Consider the following 18,584-nt stretch of genomic DNA (forward strand, 5'->3'; position numbering starts at 1 on the left):
TGAGCTTAAATAACTTACTATTCAGCAAGATCTCAGAACCGTACTCCCAATAGTTCTGAGTACTTGTAAAAGGAAAAGATATTAAGGAGAAACACCTATGTCAGAATGCAAAATTCTTCTATATTTCCAACTTTGAAAAGCACTTTAACTTGAACTTACTAGAGGAAGTGGCATTTTCTTTGAAGCCACATATCCTTTGCAACTTCATATCCTGAAAAGATATTCAGCTTAGTGGAGCAAACCAGGCTTGGAGGCAGATAAAACTTGAATTCAAATCCTACTTCCATAATTCCTTAGCTTTAAAATTTAGTTTCTTTATCTATTACTGAAGTCAAATCTATACAGAAGATTTAACAGGCCTCAAGTCAAATCTGTCCGCAGTTGTAAGTGAAGTTTTGTTCAAGTTCAACCATCTCATTTGTTTTCCTGTTATCTGGGATCCTTTTGGACTATAGGCTTAGTGGCTTCCTTGAGAAAAGACCCTCTTTGGTCCATGAAGCCAAAAATATTCACTCTCTGGCCCTTACAGCACCCTTTTCTAAGTTCTGATCTGCAGTAACAGATGATAATACCCTGATTTATTTTTTGTGAGAATGAGATAAAATGATACACAAGGTAGAACCTATACATAGCTGAGGCTCAATGGAAAGTTAAATGATACTATTTAACAGAGAATCAAAATCTAAACCTTGTATTTTATTTTTGTGAGTCTTGTTTGCTCATTTTTTTGGTCTTTTCTACCTAGGTCATTCTGTACAAAAACAAAACATGAGCTTGACTTCCTTTAACCTGGATTAAAGTAATCTGCCCCTCTGGTGTACCTGTGTGTTCCGGCAATTTCTATGGCTCTATTCACCCAAACTATCAGGGTTTATGTCCTATTGTTTGGAAATATCTGAGCATTTCTACTGTGATCATAAGGAGGAACAACCATTCTTGCACAAATTTGTTTTCAATTTTTAAGTTTTTATTTAGAAATAATAAAATAAGACATAATATATAAAAATATGTACAACCCATGGTTTGTGCAGTACAATAGGAAGACTTTAGATACAAAAAGGATGGCAAATGGGAAAATAATAACTATCACGATTGTCAAAGGCCTGAATTGTTCAACTCTCTATAGCCGAGAACTGAAATCTAACATCGCCAGAAAAGAAATTCTAGTTGGCTGAGGGTCGTGGGCAGAGAGGTGACTGTGTAACACCAAGATCTGGGGTGGAGGAGCTAGGGATGAAAGGAACTGGTGAAAGAAAGAATGCATCAATAGAACAAAAAATGAAGTCAAACAAATTTTCTCTAGGAATTTGGAAATGACTACAGTGCTAGAGTGACATCTTTAAAATGTCTGATTCAAGTATACTCTTAGAGGGATAGAAAACTATTCCTTTCTCAATAATCAAAATAGAATTCACTTTGTCTACCTTTTATTTAAAAATAGAATAACCAGGAAATCTATGCCTCCCCCCAAAAAATATAATGCCCATCCAGATACGGGCAGACATTCTTTAAAAGGGAATACATCCTAAGGAAATTCAATAGGATTTTGCTTGCAATAGAGAAGCAGCACACATCTGGGAATCGACCCCAGATATTCACGGTGAGTCCCTTCCATCTGCATTCTAGTGACAGGTATGCACTAGTTAAGGAGACCCAGTCAAAGGACAAATATTTTGAAGGTAAACTGCAACAATATATGTCGTGCATTACCTGTGTCTTGGCTCTTGACAAGAAAAAAAAAATACATATATATATATATATATATATATATATATATATAGCCACTTAAAGCTTGTAACTATTAAAATGCTAATAACTAGAAAAAGCTTTCAAATTGAACAGTCCATGCTGAAATAAATAACAGAAAAACATAGCAATACGAACCTTATAAGGCTGGTAAATATGTGCTAAAACCATGCTAACCGGTAGCATATAGGTACTAGCTCTCCGAAATTGCTGCACTGAAATTATACTTTCTATGGCAATTTTTTTCCTTTATACACTTCTATTTACATTTGGCTTTAAATATGAAAATATCTGATAAACTTTATAAAATGTACACTTTAAAAACATAGCTTCTGCAAAATTTTCTTGAAAAAAAAACAAACCTGTGCACCAGAAATTTTAGATTTTTTTCTCTTTTTCAGAAATAAGTTGAAAGATGTCCCTCCCTCTTCCTTGTCCCCATACCCACCCCCTTCAAATATCTCAAGTCTTTTTAAGTGGTAGCACTGTGTGTTTGGGGGTCCTTCTTTGAGGTCACCCCCATGCTCCACTGCATCTTCATGTAATTTACATATCACTAAATACTCTTTGGTTTGATTGTTTTCCTTTGCAAAACATCATGATAGCAGCAGCTGAAGCCCTCAATAGCCTCTCACTGTCAAAAGTCAAATTGTTCTCTTCTATTAAATCTCGCGTTCCCAATTCCTCCAACTCTTAAAACAACTTCCCAAACCTGCCTTTGAATCTGGACTTAAAATAACATCCACGTGCTTAGCATCTTTTTCTCAGTTTCAATGAAAATATCACCACGGTTTTCAAACCCACCAACTTGGAAGGCTCGAAAACAGCAGAAACCGGCATAGTTTTGCAGGCACTGCGTTCAGATATGGCTGTTCAAGAACCAGAGACCATCACGATTGTCCATTTACAAGACATATGACTTTAGAACAAGCTGTATTTTAATGGCATACCAGAATATAATACCATAAGAGAGTTGATTTTGAGACTAATTAAAAAGAAAAGTCAGAAACCCCAGAATTCACAAATAGGGAACTTTAAACTGTAGAAGAGTTCCACTATTGGGCTAAATCAAGGAGGAAAACGTTTCTAGCAAGGCAGGCAGCCAGGGAGGAGAAACTTCTGTAAAATAATGTGTCCCTAGTAAACTGCTCTGGGCTCCAAAAGAGATGGGTTCACATTAATCACGAGAATGCACACAAAGAAGGACTCGACCCCTTTTAAACTATTATCTCCTTTCCCTGTGATTGTGTTGGATTTTTATGGCTCTTTTTGACCCTAAAATACTGGGATATTCTCATTCCTACTCTCTGTCATAAAAATAGGCAAATTTCCTCTCCCTCCTGAATACTGGAGCTGAAATGCTGCATCCAAGTGGTCTGTCCACCTCTTTCTGCACCCCCAGTTTGGCAAGTGCAGCCCTGTCTGACTGTGCAGGATGTACTCCAAACAGACTAATGGGAAGATCAAGCCTGGAGGACAGGCGTGGCATCTTTTCTAAGGTGACGTTCAGCTGGAAATGTCCAGACAGTTGAGGAAATGAACTCAACTGAAAAGTTTAAGTCAATTTATTTTTCATACCAATGGCTGCATGGAGGGTGCCAGGATATGTGCCAAGTTCAATCAAGATCTCATCTTATGGAATACATTTTGGAACATGCAAAAAGGGGAAGTCCAGAAAAATCTAAGAGCATGTTACCATCTCTCTCACTTGATGCATTAATCTGGCCAGCATTACCCAGCAGGATAGAAAAGATGTTGATGTTGTGTGTATGTACGCATGTGTATGTGGACTGTACTTCCCCTTTGTTCTTCCTCTTCTACTTCCAACAGGAAGGGTACATGACAGAACAAAATTTAAAAAGCACTACACTTACTAGACTCCGTGTTTGATGCTGTTTTGTGAATAAGGTGCAAAATGAACAGGCGGTTTGAGGTCTTGCTGAGGTTCAAAGTTATTGTCTCTTGATTTCAAGGCCATCCATGGGGCTTTGTTTCCTTTTTAGTATAAGCTCCACTGTGCAAAAATGTGCATTATCTTTGGTATTTATTTTAGGTAGTCTAACTTAAAATTTTAGATAACCCATTGACATCAGGAGAAAGGAAAAAAAAAAAAACCCAGAGGCTACCATTTGGCTAGTGTTACATAATGCCCTTATGTAACGAGAGAGAGAGAGAGAGAGAGAGAGAGAGAAGAAAGAGAGAGAAGAGAGAGAGATCAGTTCTAGGAAACAGATTACTGGCCTCCAAAAAATCAGGCTCTCAGTTTTGGCAGTTAATAGCCAAATACTTGCCACTTTGAAGCGCATCATGAGCTTTCAACAAAGTTCAACACTGACTTTTAAATTACATAAAAGAAAAACTACACTGCAACAAAAATACGATTTGTGTTCATGTAGTTAGCAGCTTTTCAAAAAAATTAAGGCAGAGTCTTGCCTTTGTTATGCCATTAAAAACACTCTTGTTCCCTAAAAGAAGCATTCTGGATAAGTCAGATACCCAACCAAGGCTTGCCTGCAAATTCAAGTTTTGTAAAAACACAAAACAACACATAAAAGCCCATAACTTATTCTACAACACGTATGTGCCATCGGGTCACGCAAAGGCCTGGTTAGTGCTTTACATCAATCATGGAGCTTACAGTCTTTCTTTGAAACCATTGTGCTAGCCTCAGTCCCTGGTGGCCACTTGCCTTGACCCACCTCTTGACCAGTACCGTCGTCTGTTAACTGTTTCAGGCCTCTGACCAACAGACTGTGGAGTAAAGTAAATATTCCAGAGCAGGAATCAGTCAGTCATATCTCGGATTCCCGTCGTAAGGGCCTGGGCTCTAGAGGTACGCTGGCCTGGTTGTGGAGGTCTATGTCTGGGGGGGTGTCTGTACTAGTGCTTTCGGGAACTCCGTTTTCACTGTCTTCCTCCTCTTTGCTTGTGAGGGCAACTTCATTTTCATAGCAAAATGAATTAGCATTTGAGAGGATATATTTCTTCTCGGCTAAGTCTCTGGCACTACAAAGTGGAGTGTTGGGGACTTCGTAAGTCTTGTGGAACCTGGAATAGTCCACCTTGTAGTAGTGCTTCTCCTCAAAGAGGACTGGCTCGTAGCGGTGGCCCCAGAGGATCTCATTGGCCAGGTAGGAGCTTCGGCACTGCGTGGTCATGGCAGTGGCCTCTACCATGCCTTCCAGTATGACGACAATTTCAAAGTCTGCGTTATCAATGTCCTGCTTACTCAGATCATATAAAGGACTGTCTTCGTCGATTTCATGGACGATAGTGATTGGGGACACTAGAAATATACGGTCAATCCCACTGTCAAACCCCACATTGATGTCTATCTGATCCAGGGGGATGTACTCCCCTTCGGAAGTAATTCTGGATTTGAGGAGCTGCGCCCGCACGTGCGCTTCCACCAAGTGGCTTTTGCGAAGGTTGCCCACTCGCCACATCAAGCATAGCTTGCCGTCTCTCATGGCGATCACAGCATTGTGACTGAAGACGAGGGTCTCGTTTCTCTTCTTGGGCTTGGCCATCTTGGCCATGACCGCGCCGATGATGAAGGCGTCAATGATGCAGCCCACGATGGACTGGAACACCACCATGAAGACGGCGATGGGGCACTCATCCGTGACACACCTGAAGCCGTAGCCTATGGTGGTCTGGGTCTCAATGGAGAAAAGGAAGGCGGCCGTGAAGCTGTTGACCTCAGACACACAAGCTTTGCTCTCCTTGGATGCATCCAGATCGCCATGGAGAAGAGCGATCAACCAAAACACACAGCCGAAAAACAGCCACGAGAGGACAAAAGCCAGGCAGAAGATAACCAGCATCCACCGCCAGCGAATGTCCACACACGTGGTGAAGATGTCCGCGAGGTACCGTTGTCCCTTCTCACCCACGTTGATGAACTGGACATTGCAGTGGCCATCCTTCTTCACAAAGCGGCTCCTGCACTGTTGTCGGGTGTGGACTTTGCTCTTCCCGTTCCCAAAGCCATTGGCAACCGCCATGGTGGCCAGCTTCATGCCGTCCTCTTCCGAAGAGACAATGCTGTAGCGGTTGGTTCGCACACTGCCCATCGCTTCTGCTGTGGACTCCAGTGCTTCTGCTTTGGAAAACAGTCTGAGTTTTTGCAAAACCCTTTGGAGAAACAGTTTTGAATGTTCGGTGAGGACACGTACACAAAAAATGAGGAGAGATAGGTGTCTCCAGGAGCCTTGGGGTACTACCAAGGTCTGTCAACTGACATGCAGAGGTACCTTAGTAACTCAGCAGACATCCAGGGAACATGTCCTGCAAGGAAAGACAGACCATTCATTACAGAAGTCATTCTTAAGAGAGTCCTAAGGCAACAAACCCTGCCCTGAGAAAGCACTGAATTGCAGGCATTTTAATTTCTTTGTCCCCTAATTTTTGTTTTCAATTTTTATTTGAAAGCATAAACTCATCAAGTTATTTAGGACAGTAATTCCACCAGAATTTCAGGTTCTTTTTCCTCTCACATTTTTTTGCCACTGAATTCTATCTTCTTTTTGCCTTCTCTACTTGCTAGGTTCTCAAGTCCTTACACAGAAGAAAGACTTTCTGGTGGCCAGGCTTGTTGCAAAGCTGTTAGAACCAGGACGTGTCTAGGGAACATTTTGTGAGTGCAGCCTTGATATTAATAGACTTGCATGTGCACTATGGGATAGTATCCCAGCCCTTGACGGCAAGGTGGAAGTTGGGAGGTACAGACTATTTTGCCTAAATTATAAAACTGAGCAGACAGCCTTTAGAATCATCTGAAATGGATCCCGGCTGCTGGGTACTGTTTGGGCTTGCTCCATCATTTCACACGCTGGAAGCAGCCACTGTGCAGAAATGCCTGATAACATCTCAGTTAGTGCAAGTGATTCTGACTTGAAGACACAGATTTGCTCCGGGGAATAGAGAGCGATTCTGTTGCCTAGCAATGAGAGTCCTGAAATTCTCCAGAGATGGGACTGCCATGTGTAATGACAGGCTAGGAAGTAAGCACCTTTGTGCCAAAAGACCAGGTCTTTAGCGGATTTAGATAAGGCAGGAACCCATTTTGTGTGGGTCCAACGCTGTGTTCCCTCAAACAGAGACAACTCTGTAATCAAAGTGGCTCATAATGCCAGTCGGCTGGAGTGCTTCTGTTTGCAATAGGTTCCTATGGAGAAGGCACTCACCTTTACTTAACATGAGCAAATAGTAGTTTTCAGTTTTCTCCTATTGCCTCATTCTCTCCTAGGTAAAAACTGCCTACTTGATTTGACATCCCATCTTGGCTCCAAAGAAACTGTGCTTTTCCTTGACTAACTATCAAAAGCCTAAGAGAAAGTCATTTTCCTTACCAAATACATATAGGCAAAGCTAACAGAGCCTAGAACTAAAAAAATAACAGTGATTCTCAACTTCTGGAACAATCAAATCCATCTCCCGTGTCTAAGGGGGACAATGAACAATAATACATAGAAAGGATCAGAAATTTCTTGAAGCCCTGGTAACAAAGACTCCACTTTTTCTACCTCCCCCACCCCCGCCCCAAAGCCACATTAAGATTAAGCAGTTAACAGAACCATTGGCAGCCAAACCAGCTGCAAACAAATCAGGCAAACCATTTCTCTTAGTTTTGTGCATCCCTTTAAAATGAGGCAAGGTGCATTGTCTTTGAAAATGTCTCGTTACAATCTTTTGACTTCTCCCTCCACATCCAAGTTATTATGCAAGAATGTGCCCCAACACATTTTTCCTGAGATTAGTCATCTGTGAAAATTGCAATGTGTGTTACATTTTGGCAGCTTTTGACACCTAAATGATGCCCGATTTGAAAGTGCCTTTGAATTACTTTATAAAAAGAAGTTACTGTGCCTTCCCAGATTTCCACCTGCTTCAATGTTTTGTCTGCTTCCCTGTGAAGTTTGCACTTGGACAAAAGAAAAAAAGAATCATATTCCTCAGGATTCAAGATCCTGGGCATGGAAAGATTTTTTTTTTTTTTTAATACAGGGATTTCAGTTTATTTGGCTCACATGGAATTGCCAAGCGTTTCTACACAGAGACAGAAATATAACATTAAATGCAGGTGTACTTTTCCGAAAAAGGGGAAAGAGAGACTTCCTTAAAGTGTGCTAGTATCTTTGAGTTCTGCTTGGCTTTAGGACCCTTTATTATAAACTGACACCAAGAAATGCCCTCTTCACAATTCAAAACAATCCTTCCATCCAAGTTACCACTGGGGTACATGAGGAAGCAGATTCAAATTTCTTCAGACTTATTTCTGCACTCTTTTCGGATTAAAACATAACCATCATATGAAAACTAAAGGCTGCATTATGACTTCCCAAAAATCTTGACCCCAGGACATTTGTTTAAATTCCACAAATCACACAATACCAACTTCCTATGAATAGCTGCCCGCCTTCAGAACCTTGAAAATAGACTGTATCAAGCGACTATTATTGTCTTGTTTCCATTGCTAAGGACAGAATTTGTTCCACATGTGGAGCATCACTTAGAAATTTTACCATTTCTTCCTGGAAAGGGGAAAAGAAGAGTTGGTTTCTTTTTCTTCTTCTTTTTTTTTTTTTTCTTTTTTGCTTAAGGCAAAATGGGAACTTTGGTCACTTCAAATAAATATACCCCCAAACAGATTTATGTGTATATATGTGTGCACTCTTATTGTATCTACTCAGAGTCTGAGGAGCTAATTACATAACAAAAGACTAAAACTTGCCAAAGTCTGATAGGGTAACTATCCTAGTAAGTCACCACAAAGATCCCCTTTACTGTTCCCCTGCCCACATGTCCAAGTGACTTTAGGCAAACAGAGACGTCTTTAAGAGCTCCTCTGTCAAAGGAAATCACTAACTCATGAACATCTGGGAAAAGCTTTCATTTAAAACACAGGACTTTTATGCACCTTTATTCCATTTGATGTTTTGAGAAAGAGTTGATTAGGAGTCTAGGGAACATTAAATGATTTGACTTCTTGATGGCTATAGTTCTGGAGAGTTGGTATTTGATTTGATGAACAATATATGAATTCCCCTATCAGCCCAAATACCTAAGGGGCCTGAAGTAAACTCAATGGACACAAATAATCATTTCACTCCAGCCATAACCAATGATGCAGAAAGTATTCCTGGGAAATTGAGAGGCCACATGTGGTGCTGTTCATGTTAAGACTATTTATAGGCTGAGCCAAAATTAAGCATAAGCAATGGAAAAAAATAGTTCAGCACTTCAATCTTAGGTAGATATTAAAGGAGAGAGGGCTATGGATAAATACAAGGTCAAGGAGTTACATGGTACAAATGGAGGGAATATAAGTTATTTTTGCCATAAAAGAAATAATTCCAACAGGCAGATAACAACCATGGAAAAGATAATCATGACAGCAAATGAGAATAGTTCTGCCACGTGGTCTTGGTGTACAATGAATAAGAAAGTTTCTGACTAAGGACAGGACATAGAAGAAAATGTGCAGGGTTGAGAGAGAGAGAGAGAGATTTGCTAATGATTGTTCAGAGCAGCTATTCCCCAGCTGACGCCATATAGACCAGCCTGAGTGTGCTCTGGGCACAAGTTGCTACGTGAGCACAACTGCTAGCAAAGCAACCTCTTGGAAGCTCAGTAAACAGAAGGGAGGAGGAGGGGACCATGGGGGGGCGGGAGTTGCACCAGTCCATCTATGTGAATGCCATCTCTGACATTTGTGCTGAACAATGCATGCTACATTGCTCAGCATTTGCATATGATGGAAAATACACAGATTTAGTAAACAAAAATAGACACATAAAACAAATTGAAATGGTCCAACTGTTTTGGTAAAGACGTGTTTAATCTTTCAGGCCACTCAAAAGTCATACAAGGACTCTAGAGCTAGCCAGCAATTCTTCAGCTGGAGAGTCTGAAGGATATAGAAAGACCATGTTCTTACAGAAAGGAAAAAAAAAAAAGAAAATACCACATTCACAATGGTGTGAAACAAATATTCCTTATGGATACCAATAACAAAAAATTAAGTACCCCCCAACATATAAGGAGGAGGGGCAAAAAGCAAAATAAAATTATGTTGACCCTCAACTCTCACCCCTCCCACTGTCCTTGAAGTAACATCTCTCACTCCTTCTGAACATTAGGATTGCTCAGAATCATGGCAAAAACAAATATAATGCTTGGAAGTGAGCAAGAAGAAACTGATATGTGTAAAGGTAATGCACAGTGGATATAAAACATATTTATCAAGGGAAAACTTACAATATATTGATTATTAATGTGAAAACAAATGGCAAAAGGCAATGTGCCCTTTCTGCATACCCCTAAACCGGTTTTCAAATAATGCCCTATTTTGTAACAGGTACACTCTTGAGTTTATGAAAATCTCCAGAATCCATGCCTCATCCTAGTAACCACACCCCTGACAGGCTTAGCCTGACACACGCAGCAAACTAACCACCCGTTTCCTATCTCTATTTTTTTTTTCAACTGTCATGATGAATCCATGTTATGATGCAATATTTTTGCAGAATCAAGTCATTTTGATGGTTTTGCTTGCTTAAAACCACAGTATCTTCAAGCTAGGCAGTTATACCATTATTAGTAAGAATAACAAATGGCTTAGGGCAGAGTGACATACAATGTGAAAGTTTTGCGGTTCTCAGGCTCAAATCCAACTCTGGCTCCTGCTCTCTTAACCCAGCAAAGCAACTTTGAGAAACTCACTCTGTTTGGAACTTGAAGCTATACTTGAATCAACTAGGGGAAAAAAAAAAAAAAGACATCGAAGCTATGCTTGAATTAACTAAGCGAAAAAACAAAACAAATGATCAAAAAAAAAAAAAAAAGACTCCAAGGATAGAAAATAAATAGTGCTGTGTCTCAAGGTTTGCCAAGGTCTGAGACCAGGGCTTGAGTTTCACCTCTACCCCTCAGCCACCTTCTTTCCTCTATGATCACCCTTCTTAGAGGGAGAATCGCAGACTGTAGCCCTTGCCTCCAAACCCAGTATCTCACTACAGCTGGTGCATTGGAAGTTATGAGCACAAACAGATGCTGCAGAGAAATCTGTTTCTATTGCTCAACTGTTCCAAGCATGTCTCAGTATTTTTAGCTCCGAGGGTGTTCTGGTGCGCACACAAACTATATAGGCTTGAGCTGGGACTCCAAAGCGTGGGGGAGCACTACAGCAACGTGACAGCTGGGCACCTCTCGAGCAGCAGGGCAGGGTAGTTTAGGGCACGGTGGCCCGAGTCCATTTCCGAGGACACACAGCGAGAGAGAAGGAGTGAAGAAAACACATAGCAGCCCTTACCTGTTGCTGGCACAGGAGCATGGGGACATGGAGTGGAAGTGGGGGGTACAGAGGCATGTAAGATCCAGTGGTTTGTAAAATTGAGTGAGCCGAAGCAAACCAGAATTCCCAAGACCCAGCTTGCCGGCGCCGGGAAGGCTGCGCGCTGGCCAGGGCTCCAGTGCGCTCTGCAATATCCTGGGCTCTTTTGAGGCGGTACATGCGATACCGGCCCTTCTGACTCCGCCCCCCGGCCGCTGCCGGCCAATCGCACGCGGTGGCCCCGGGAACCGCGGCGGGGAGGGGTGGATGCTACACCCGCTTCCCGCGGCGCAGCCTGCCAAGGGAACCTGCTGCCGCTTCCTCCCCCTCCACCCTCCCAGCCTGGTCCGGGAGTCGGGCCCGGCTGGGGAGGAGGAAGTTGCGGCCCAGCTGGGACAGCAGCAGGTGGGAAGGTCCGCGTCCGGGCTTTTGCGGCTGCCTAATTGCAGCCTGGCCTTGGGCAAAGCTTCCTACCCTTCTCCTAGCCCCACACTTTCCGCTTCGAAGGGCCTGCGCCGTGCCAGTGCTGGGGTGAGACGTTGCCGCCGTCTTCCTTTACCCTGCCTCCCACCCTAAGCCCTCAGTCTCTCCAAACGGGACCTGCAGCGCACAGAGGAGCGGCCAATTAAGTGGGGAAAGGGGCTGGGACCCGCGCGCAGAACCCCACGGGATTTAGACGCGCACAAGTGTAGCGACTGCTAAGCCGCTGGGCTATTTCTTCTCCCGACTGTTGGAGAATTACTTACAAAGCGCCTAGACTTCCCTGGAGGATGAACTGCTCGTTCTCTCTCGCCTTGTCCGCCCTCAATCTCTTCCTCCACTACCGCCCGGCACGCTCTGCTGATCTAAAATCAGAACAATTAGAGAGTAATGAATTCTCTGGAACAGCAACTCCTACAGACACTCAGCTCTGCCCTCGCACCAGCGCCTCCCAACTCTCCTTCCCAACAACCAGGCAAGAGCGTGTAGACCCTTAAAAATCAGCTCAGTGTTAACCGGGTCTAGAGTCTGGAAGTTTGCAAATTCATCTGTGTGCGTTTGTGTGTGTGTGTGTAAAAGTGAGCGCATATTATCTCTGAGTTCTTCGGTGTCAAACGAAGCTTCGCTCTTAAAGGACACGACATATTTAAAAGTCCTTTCCTTCCACTGTGTTTGCAATTCCTGTGTGTGTGTGTGTGTGTATATATATATATTCTGTTTATTTCCTAAAGCGATCAAATGCCTCTTTCAGGCGGTGTATGAGACCTTTTAAGGGGCTCCTTGAGTCACCAGCTACTTCGTCAAACTAGCTCTTATTCTGGACTGTCCAGCTCGGGTGAATTTTTGCGATTAAGAGATGTGAAACGGACAATTCCAAGAAGGGCGCTGCGCGGGTACCCACCTCCTAGTCTCATATCCTCACGTGGCCCCTAGGAGGTGCTGGTGAAATGTGCTTCGGTTTTACAGCTACGTAGTTAATGCTGCGTTACCAAGTGTGCCTGGTTTTGTAGCTCTGAGCAAGACACTTGAATTAAAAGGGTATGGAATAGGTCACGCACGTGCTGTGACTGTTCTGATAACCAAATGGCGGTGCTGTTCCGTTTAGTTTGTAGGGATTATGCAGTACACCCAGGCTTGTTACTAACTCTTTTTTGTCTTTTAAAGCTTTGTACGTGGGAATACTGTCTCACACAAGGGAGGTCTACTTTAACATTTATTAAGTCACGTATTATTTAGAAATAGCTTGGATTATATTTGCTATTATAAAAGGATGCATAAGAACCCAGGCCATAGCTCAAATGCTAAAAGAACCTGCCGGTAGACAAAAAAATCCTATATCAGCCAAAGGATAAAAAATGAGTTAACAGCTCCCTCCCACTTCCATAAGCTTCTTCAGAAATGCCCTTTCTCTTAGATTTCTTCTTAGAAATGGTCTGGAGTCAGATAAATACCCTGAAATATATTAAGACTAAATGGAAAAAGAAAATTAATCACTTATATATTTTCTCTTCTTTCCTATGATTCTATGGTTGCACCTGCAGATGGCTATTAGTTTTCTGAACCAAATGCATTTAGAAAGGCAACACTTTTTTCTCTTTTTGACTCCAGGTAATGAGCTCTGTTTGAAAATCAATCATGCAGAAATAAATGCCAGTTTTCTGAAACTTGGGTTGAAATTTTTTTCCTTTAATAGTCTATTCTAAGTAAAATGAATAAACCACAGGGGAAGACAATTTGATACAAAAAAAAATCATTACAGAAATGAGTACAAAGTTTTAAGATGATTGGCTGCATCTATTAAAGGCACATAATAAACATCTCAGTCTTTCTCAACAATCATCAGCATCATCTTTATCCACCTCTCCCATGGACTGAATGACATACCGTAAAGGTTACATCTGGTAAGAGAAAGTTGAAGAAATATTAATGTTTTGGGCAAGAAATTTGATTTTCAGAATAGAATCTTTACCTTAATTGTTTAGCTAAGTAAGGAAACATGAACAATCAATTTTTAAAACTCAAACTCCATAAATGTATGATAGCATTGCATACTCAAATGTTGCATTTTAAAAACAAAAGCATATAAGTGAATTCTAATTAATAAGTGACTTTTCACTATATCCCTATTAGGAAAATTCAAGCGTGCCAAGCACTTGAGCAAATGTGCTTTTTTTGGAGCAATGCGTGATACTGATTTTTCTAGTCAATCTCTCTCTTTTGGCTGAGTCAGGCCTTATTTAACAAAAATCCCCATTAGTTTTGGACACCATTGCAGATAGACATTGGGATCCATCCGTGGATTAAATTTTTCCAGGGAAATGACAAATATGCTCTTCCTGAGAAGCTACCTATAACAGTAGAGTCAAATATTCGTCATGATCTAGATCTGCATTCAGGTTGTGAATGGGCATGTGACACACAGGGTAATTGTTTCACTAGCAGCACAGATCTTTCCTTTGCACTTATATAAGATATGATCCCCAACAATTAAACATGTTTTCAGACTTCTAATAACTGTATTAAATAGTTCAAGACCACAATAATAAGAAATGAGATGTTCCTGACATTTGTATCTATCAGGTATTAAGAACCACATATTAATCTTCTGAGTACTAATTGATGATAACAAATCATCATCAGATTAGCTAGAAATGTAGTCAAGATGAATTTGCAATCTGCTGTTTTGGTGACAGCCACAGTTTATGCTACTTTAAGGCATTAATTCTTATCTACTGGAAAATAGCTTTGGTTTTAAAAATCATGCTGTTTCACTTATCACGTGGGTAATATTCATTCATATTATATTCAATGAATGTATTTGTTGAATAAGTATTTTGTGCTTTGGTTATATGCTAGGTGACACAGGGACAGGAAAGCCCTAGAAGGAGCAATTTCAGCCCTTAGGAGTTCACAACTTCTGGTTGAGATAATAATACACATATGAAATATTCAAATGGTAGAAGATTTACTATGTGTGACATACTAGCATGAGTAGGAATATTAAGGATGCTGAGAAGACACCAAAACCACAATTGCCTCCTCTTTCAGCTAATGTGCCAAACACCCATTATGTCTGGAATAGCTTGTGTATTTGTAGTCATATATATAAATTACAAGATGCTTCTAAGAATGGCCTATTCTCATTCAGTGTCTCAGTCTACTGTCTACTCTAAGAAAATAGGATTTATTCCATAAGCGTTATTTGCTTCACAAAATGGCAATAATGCCATTTTTATCTGGCATACCTGGGAATGCAGCATTTTATATAATAGTTTTCCTAAATGATTGAAATTTGTTTGGGTGGAAACTATTCTCTCTGCGTTATTGTATCTAGTTCTCTGATTGCTTTTAGAGTGCTCTGTACCTATTTATAGTGTAGCATAATTTGTTCTTTTTTTAAAATGTTTGTTTCTACTTACCTATTGCAGACTTTGCAAAATCTAATGCAATGTCTTTTTTATTTATAAGTCCTTGTTGCCTTGCACTTGGCCAGGGACATCAGTCAGTCTCCATAAATGTCAACTGAATAATGAAATGAACAAATATTTTTGAGTATAATTTGATTTGAATAATGACTCAGTATGAATATAGTAAACATAGCAATTTCATTTTTACCTGCAATATGGTGGACCTATCAGTGTATAGAAGAGCCATTTCCTCTCCGTTAAATGACTCTAGACCAAACTTAATTAAGCCTTTCTGCGTGTTCTTCCTTCTCCGTTAGTATGAGTCTTCACATTTCTCCTTCTGACAGTGTGCTTTGAATCTGTCAGCCTGTCACTGTGCTCTGTCTAATGTGTTGATTCTAATCTGCACTGGGCTGACAAATTATGTAACTACGGTTGTTAAAAATATATGTAAAATAAAACCAAATACGATCTAACACATCTAAAGATGTAATTTTGAAATAGTATGAACAGATGCTGGATTTGAAGTCATCTTCTCTTGGTCAGTTTTCTTTTTGGATAAAAGAGCTTCGGGATATGAATTTATGGCATCTATTTTAGATTTGCATAGTACTTACTTCCCTTAGTGCTTGTATTTGCTGTGTTATGAATAGTTGAAGAAGAGCTTTGGGTAAGGAAGTACCTGTGTGTTTGCAACTGTTTATATACACATATATACATATGTGTGTGTGTGTACAAAACCTCATATTATTCATTCAGTGATATTTCAGTGCTTCCTGTGTCCATTTATTATCATGATCTTTATTTTCCATCAAATCTGGTAAAAATCAAAAGCAGTCAGTGGGACTGCTTTTTTTAAGGAACTCACACTTCTAGAGCAGGCAGGTAACTATTTAGTAAATTACCTCTTCTGTCATGCTCTGGAAGTCTTCATTAATCTCATGTGGGTGAGACAATTATACTCTGAAAATATCATTTTCATCTCAGGGCCAGCCCTTACATTAGTGTTCTTAACACAATGATTACAATGATTGTTTCATCTTTGTTATCTGTGGGAGGGGGGGGTTAGTTCTCTCAAAGGTCATGAGCCCTACAGACTCAGTTCATCATCTCTTGCCAGGGATGACAGCTCTTTAGGCAAGGTAGTCCTGACATAAGCATAGGTCATTCATTGGTCAGGAAAGGAGCCAAATGCCAATCATTATGCACACTCATCACTACCACAGGGGGAAGATGAGCCTTAATACTGTGGCTCAGCAGTCTTATCATTTAATAATAGTGATGAAATATTAATAAGAAGGCCAACAATAAGCCAGCACATACTGAAGGCTTTCCCTGAAGGAAGCAGGCATTGTTCTTGTTCTTTGCAGGACATGCTAAAGCTATGGTAATACATTGCATGAAACTTTTACAAAAGAAAATAATGCAAAAGAAGGGGAAAGGAGCAGACCCAAGGAAATAGTCTTTGGAAATCAGTGTTTCTAAAGGAGACAGGAGCACCTTCAATAGCCACTGGGGAAGTAAGCCTGCCTCTGGCATCCATAGTGCCCTCCCTAGCCCAGTGGGAGATACCCCCAGTAAGATGTGCTACAATTGGTAACTTAGTGTCTCAAGCACCTAGAAGAATGTCTCCCTGCTTTACTAATACCTCCTCAGAAGACCACAAGAGTCATGCAACTTGGCTTTATCTAAAACCAACAACAAAGAAAAAGACTTCAGACAGGAAAGGCTGGGCACTTTTGCAGATATTTAAGAAATATGCCACAATCTATGAAGAAACATTTTTTGAGTGATATCAACAATGCTGAAAGGATACTTTGGGAAAAAAGAGTATGTAACCTAAATGCCTGGGTTTGGGGATGTGGGCCTTGACAGTATATAGCTTTTTAATTTTATTTCTTAATGTATTTTAAGTCTTTGTTTATTGTCAAAACAATGCATGCTCGTTGTGAAAAATGTAAAAGATTTTAAAAGCATTATAAAATGTAGAAGGATGTAGAAGAATATAGAAAATAAAATGAATCTACACCCTATTATTAGGAGAAAACTATTATAAATAAATGCTTTGTAATACATATTCCCCTTTTCCCTATATTTCGATTTTAAGTCATTTTTATTTTACAATTTTAAAGTCAACTGTATCACACTTTTTGATGAATGTCATATTTTTTTTATATTTATCTAAGTATTTGACGCAATTAAAATAATTTGAAAGCACATATTTGAATGATCACCATATTTTATGTCTGTAATATATGTGAATGATAATCCTTGTATCTTTAAATTTATTTTTATGTAGAATAATGATTTTCTTCATCTTTACTAATATCTTAGAATTCTAGGTGTAGAATTACTAGGTAAAAGTTTATGAACTCTTAATTTTTTTTTCTTGCTGCAGTTCTTTCACATCAAATACCGAAATATTGAATTTCAAGGATGTTCTTAATTATATAACTTTGATGTTGGAAGTGGCATTTCTCGGTGGGGAGGGGTTGAGGCTTGAGTGGCCATGGAATGTGTCTGCAACCTCCATCTGCCCCTTACTAACTGTGAAAGATTGTTCCAGGGATTAGAAATCATATATGTAAAATTCCTGAGACACAGTGATCACCCAAATAGTGGCAGTTATTTATACTCTAGCTGCCCCTGCTGTTGCTATTATTGATGATAAAAATGGCAAGGTTAACAAGTTAGTTGGTGGTGGAATAAGCCATTTCTACAATAAACCTTTAAGTAACAGAACTCTCTTGCAGTGCCTGACTCATCATAAATGAAGAGGAGCCTGAGGAGTTGAGGAACATAATCCAGGGGTACCTCTAAGTGCAGGCTGGTGTCAAACAGAGGAAAGCATTTTTTTTCCCCCTAGTTGGTCAGGATTCGAATAAACTTGGGAGTTTCTTAAAGAGATATTAGGATGGACCATTAAATCTGGGTCCAATTTTAGACTCAGGACAAGGATGATGAGTTGACACTTCTTTCTTTATGCAGAGAGGAGGGATCCACAGCTAACTTGGGAGAAGAGTAGGAAATGGAAGCCAGCCAGTTGGAGCAGCCCTCAGTCTGGCATTTCTTCATCCTTCACGTCTGGCTACAGCCTGCCATGTTATCTTTCCTTCTGCTTTGTTTCTTAAGGTGATAAGAAAGAGACATAGAAATTACACTTTCTAATAAATCTCCTCCTGCCAGTGGAGGCTATAGATACGGCTTCTAAGCCTACCCATCCAAAATCCAGTATTTCTTCCTTTGCTCTCTGTAGAATATAATTTCTCATAACATTCTGCTCAGACATGTCTGGAAACACACAATAAGCCTCTATGGTTTTCAGAGACGTTTACTAATTCCCCATAATTTTTTTTTTCTTCCCTGACTCTAAAATATATAAAGTTTGACTTTCTGCTCCTCCTCTAGTTCCCGGCTCTAAACGTTTGGTTCAATTTTCCTGCTTCCCCATGGGGAAGCTTCTTCCATTATAAAAATAAATTTGATTGGTATCTGAGTTGGTTTGAACTTTTCCCCTATCGTTGACTGGTTTCCCTTTTGCAGATGCATATCCTCAACTGATGTTTAATTTCAGTCTTGATGAATTTTTGTTCTAATATTAAAAGTCTTCTTGC

At 40.3% G+C, this 18,584-nt stretch overlaps 1 protein-coding gene across 2 annotated transcripts; it reads right to left on the reverse strand.

The window, feature by feature from the left end:
- Positions 1–945: 945 nt before the first annotated feature.
- On the reverse strand, positions 946–11,963 carry Kcnj2 (potassium inwardly rectifying channel subfamily J member 2). Of its 2 annotated transcripts, none has more exons than XM_046422685.2 (2): positions 11,830–11,963; positions 946–6,036 (listed from the first exon to the last, which is right to left on the reverse strand). In XM_046422685.2, the coding sequence occupies exon 2, from the start codon at positions 5,820–5,822 to the stop codon at positions 4,539–4,541; it is 1,284 nt and encodes a 427-aa protein (XP_046278641.1). In that variant the 5' UTR covers positions 5,823–6,036; positions 11,830–11,963; the 3' UTR covers positions 946–4,538. The 2 variants fall into 2 exon arrangements, with proteins under 2 accessions (XP_046278641.1, XP_046278640.1); XM_046422684.2 differs by lacking the exon at positions 11,830–11,963 and adding an exon at positions 11,063–11,243.
- Positions 11,964–18,584: the final 6,621 nt, after the last annotated feature.

This window comes from Marmota monax, unplaced genomic scaffold, assembly GCF_021218885.2.
Source record: "Marmota monax isolate L192 unplaced genomic scaffold, Marmota_monax_Labrador192_F-V1.1 WCK01_AAM20220418_F8-fsc00173, whole genome shotgun sequence".
Taxonomy (NCBI): domain Eukaryota; kingdom Metazoa; phylum Chordata; class Mammalia; order Rodentia; family Sciuridae; genus Marmota; species Marmota monax.